Source organism: Octopus bimaculoides, chromosome 14, assembly GCF_001194135.2.
Source record: "Octopus bimaculoides isolate UCB-OBI-ISO-001 chromosome 14, ASM119413v2, whole genome shotgun sequence".
NCBI lineage: Eukaryota > Metazoa > Mollusca > Cephalopoda > Octopoda > Octopodidae > Octopus > Octopus bimaculoides.
In genome coordinates, this window is record NC_068994.1 from 54,120,394 (window position 1) to 54,121,712 (window position 1,319).

A 1,319-nucleotide genomic window follows, 5' to 3' on the forward strand; every position below is an offset into this window, starting at 1 on the left:
TCGGTCTCTTTTGCTGAACCGCTAAGAGACCGATAGAATAAGTACCAAGCTTATAAAGAATAAGTTCTGGAGTTGATTTGTTCGACTAAAGGTAGTGCTACAGCATGGTTACAGTCAAATGAAACAAGTAAAAAACAATGTGTGTGTGTATATATCTATTTATCTATCTGTCTATCTATCTCTCTCTATATATATATATTTGAGTCAAGTACATCAACATCAAAATCAAATCAAATGGAAATTGTAGTTGTGACCCCCCATAAAAAGCACCATCCAATCGTGGTCAATGCCAGCCCCCTCTGACCCGTGCCGGTGGCATGTAAAAAGCACGCACTACACTCTCGCAGTGGTTGGCGTTTGGAAGGGCATCCAGCTGTAGAAACACTGCCAGATCAGATTGGGGCCTGGTGTAGCCTCCTGGCTTCCCAAACCCCAGTCGAACCGTCCAACCCATGCCAGCATGGAAAATGGACGTTAAACGATAATGATGATGATGATATTGCAGAACACTGATGAGATGAAATGCAAGATTACATCATGTTATGTAACTATTACAAATGTTATGTAACTATTATAGCATTTTGATGAAATGCGTGCATGTTCATAAAGCATTGAATAGTACACCTGTTTTCTGTGTTTGTGTATGTGTGTGCTTATATATACATTGATTGGAAGTTTACCTGCCAACTAATTTAGGCATTGGCTGCTACAAGACCCCTACATGTCTGGGAATGCACCTACCAGATCATACTTACTTTGATTGTTGTTCTTCTTCAAGCTGTTGTTGAAGATAGTCTTGCAGCATCTCCTCTGTCTGGAAAATAAATAACAAAAATAGCAAATAACAATAACAATAAAATTATTATACTAATAATAATGATAATAATAATAATAATAATAATGATAATAATAATAATAATAATAATAATAATAATAATAATAATAATAATAATAATATTAATAATAATAATAATAATAATAATAATAATAATAATAATAATAATAATATTAATAATAATAATAATAATAATAATAATAATTGTTTCAGTTGCAGGTACAAGATTTGAATTTTTTGGGAAGGAGCTAGTTAATTACATCGAGCCCAGTATGTAACTGGTACTTATTTTATTGACCCTGAAAGGACGAAAGGTAAAGGTCAACCTCAGTGGAATTGGAACTCAGAATGTAGACGGGTGAAATGCCACTAAACATTTTATCTGACATACCATCGATTGTGCCAGTTTGTCACCTTACTACTACTACTACTACTACTACTACTACTACTACTACTACTACTACTACTACTACTACTACTACTA

At 33.7% G+C, this 1,319-nt stretch overlaps 1 protein-coding gene across 1 annotated transcript in view; it reads right to left on the bottom strand.

The window, feature by feature from the left end:
• Positions 1 to 1,319, bottom strand: part of LOC106867705 (cilia- and flagella-associated protein 99) — a 49,367-nt gene that overhangs the window by 10,271 nt on the left and 37,777 nt on the right. Inside the window, exon 12 of the mRNA XM_052972608.1 lies at positions 756 to 814. Coding sequence (XP_052828568.1) covers positions 756 to 814 — 59 coding nt within the window. The remainder of the gene's footprint in view (positions 1 to 755; positions 815 to 1,319) is intronic.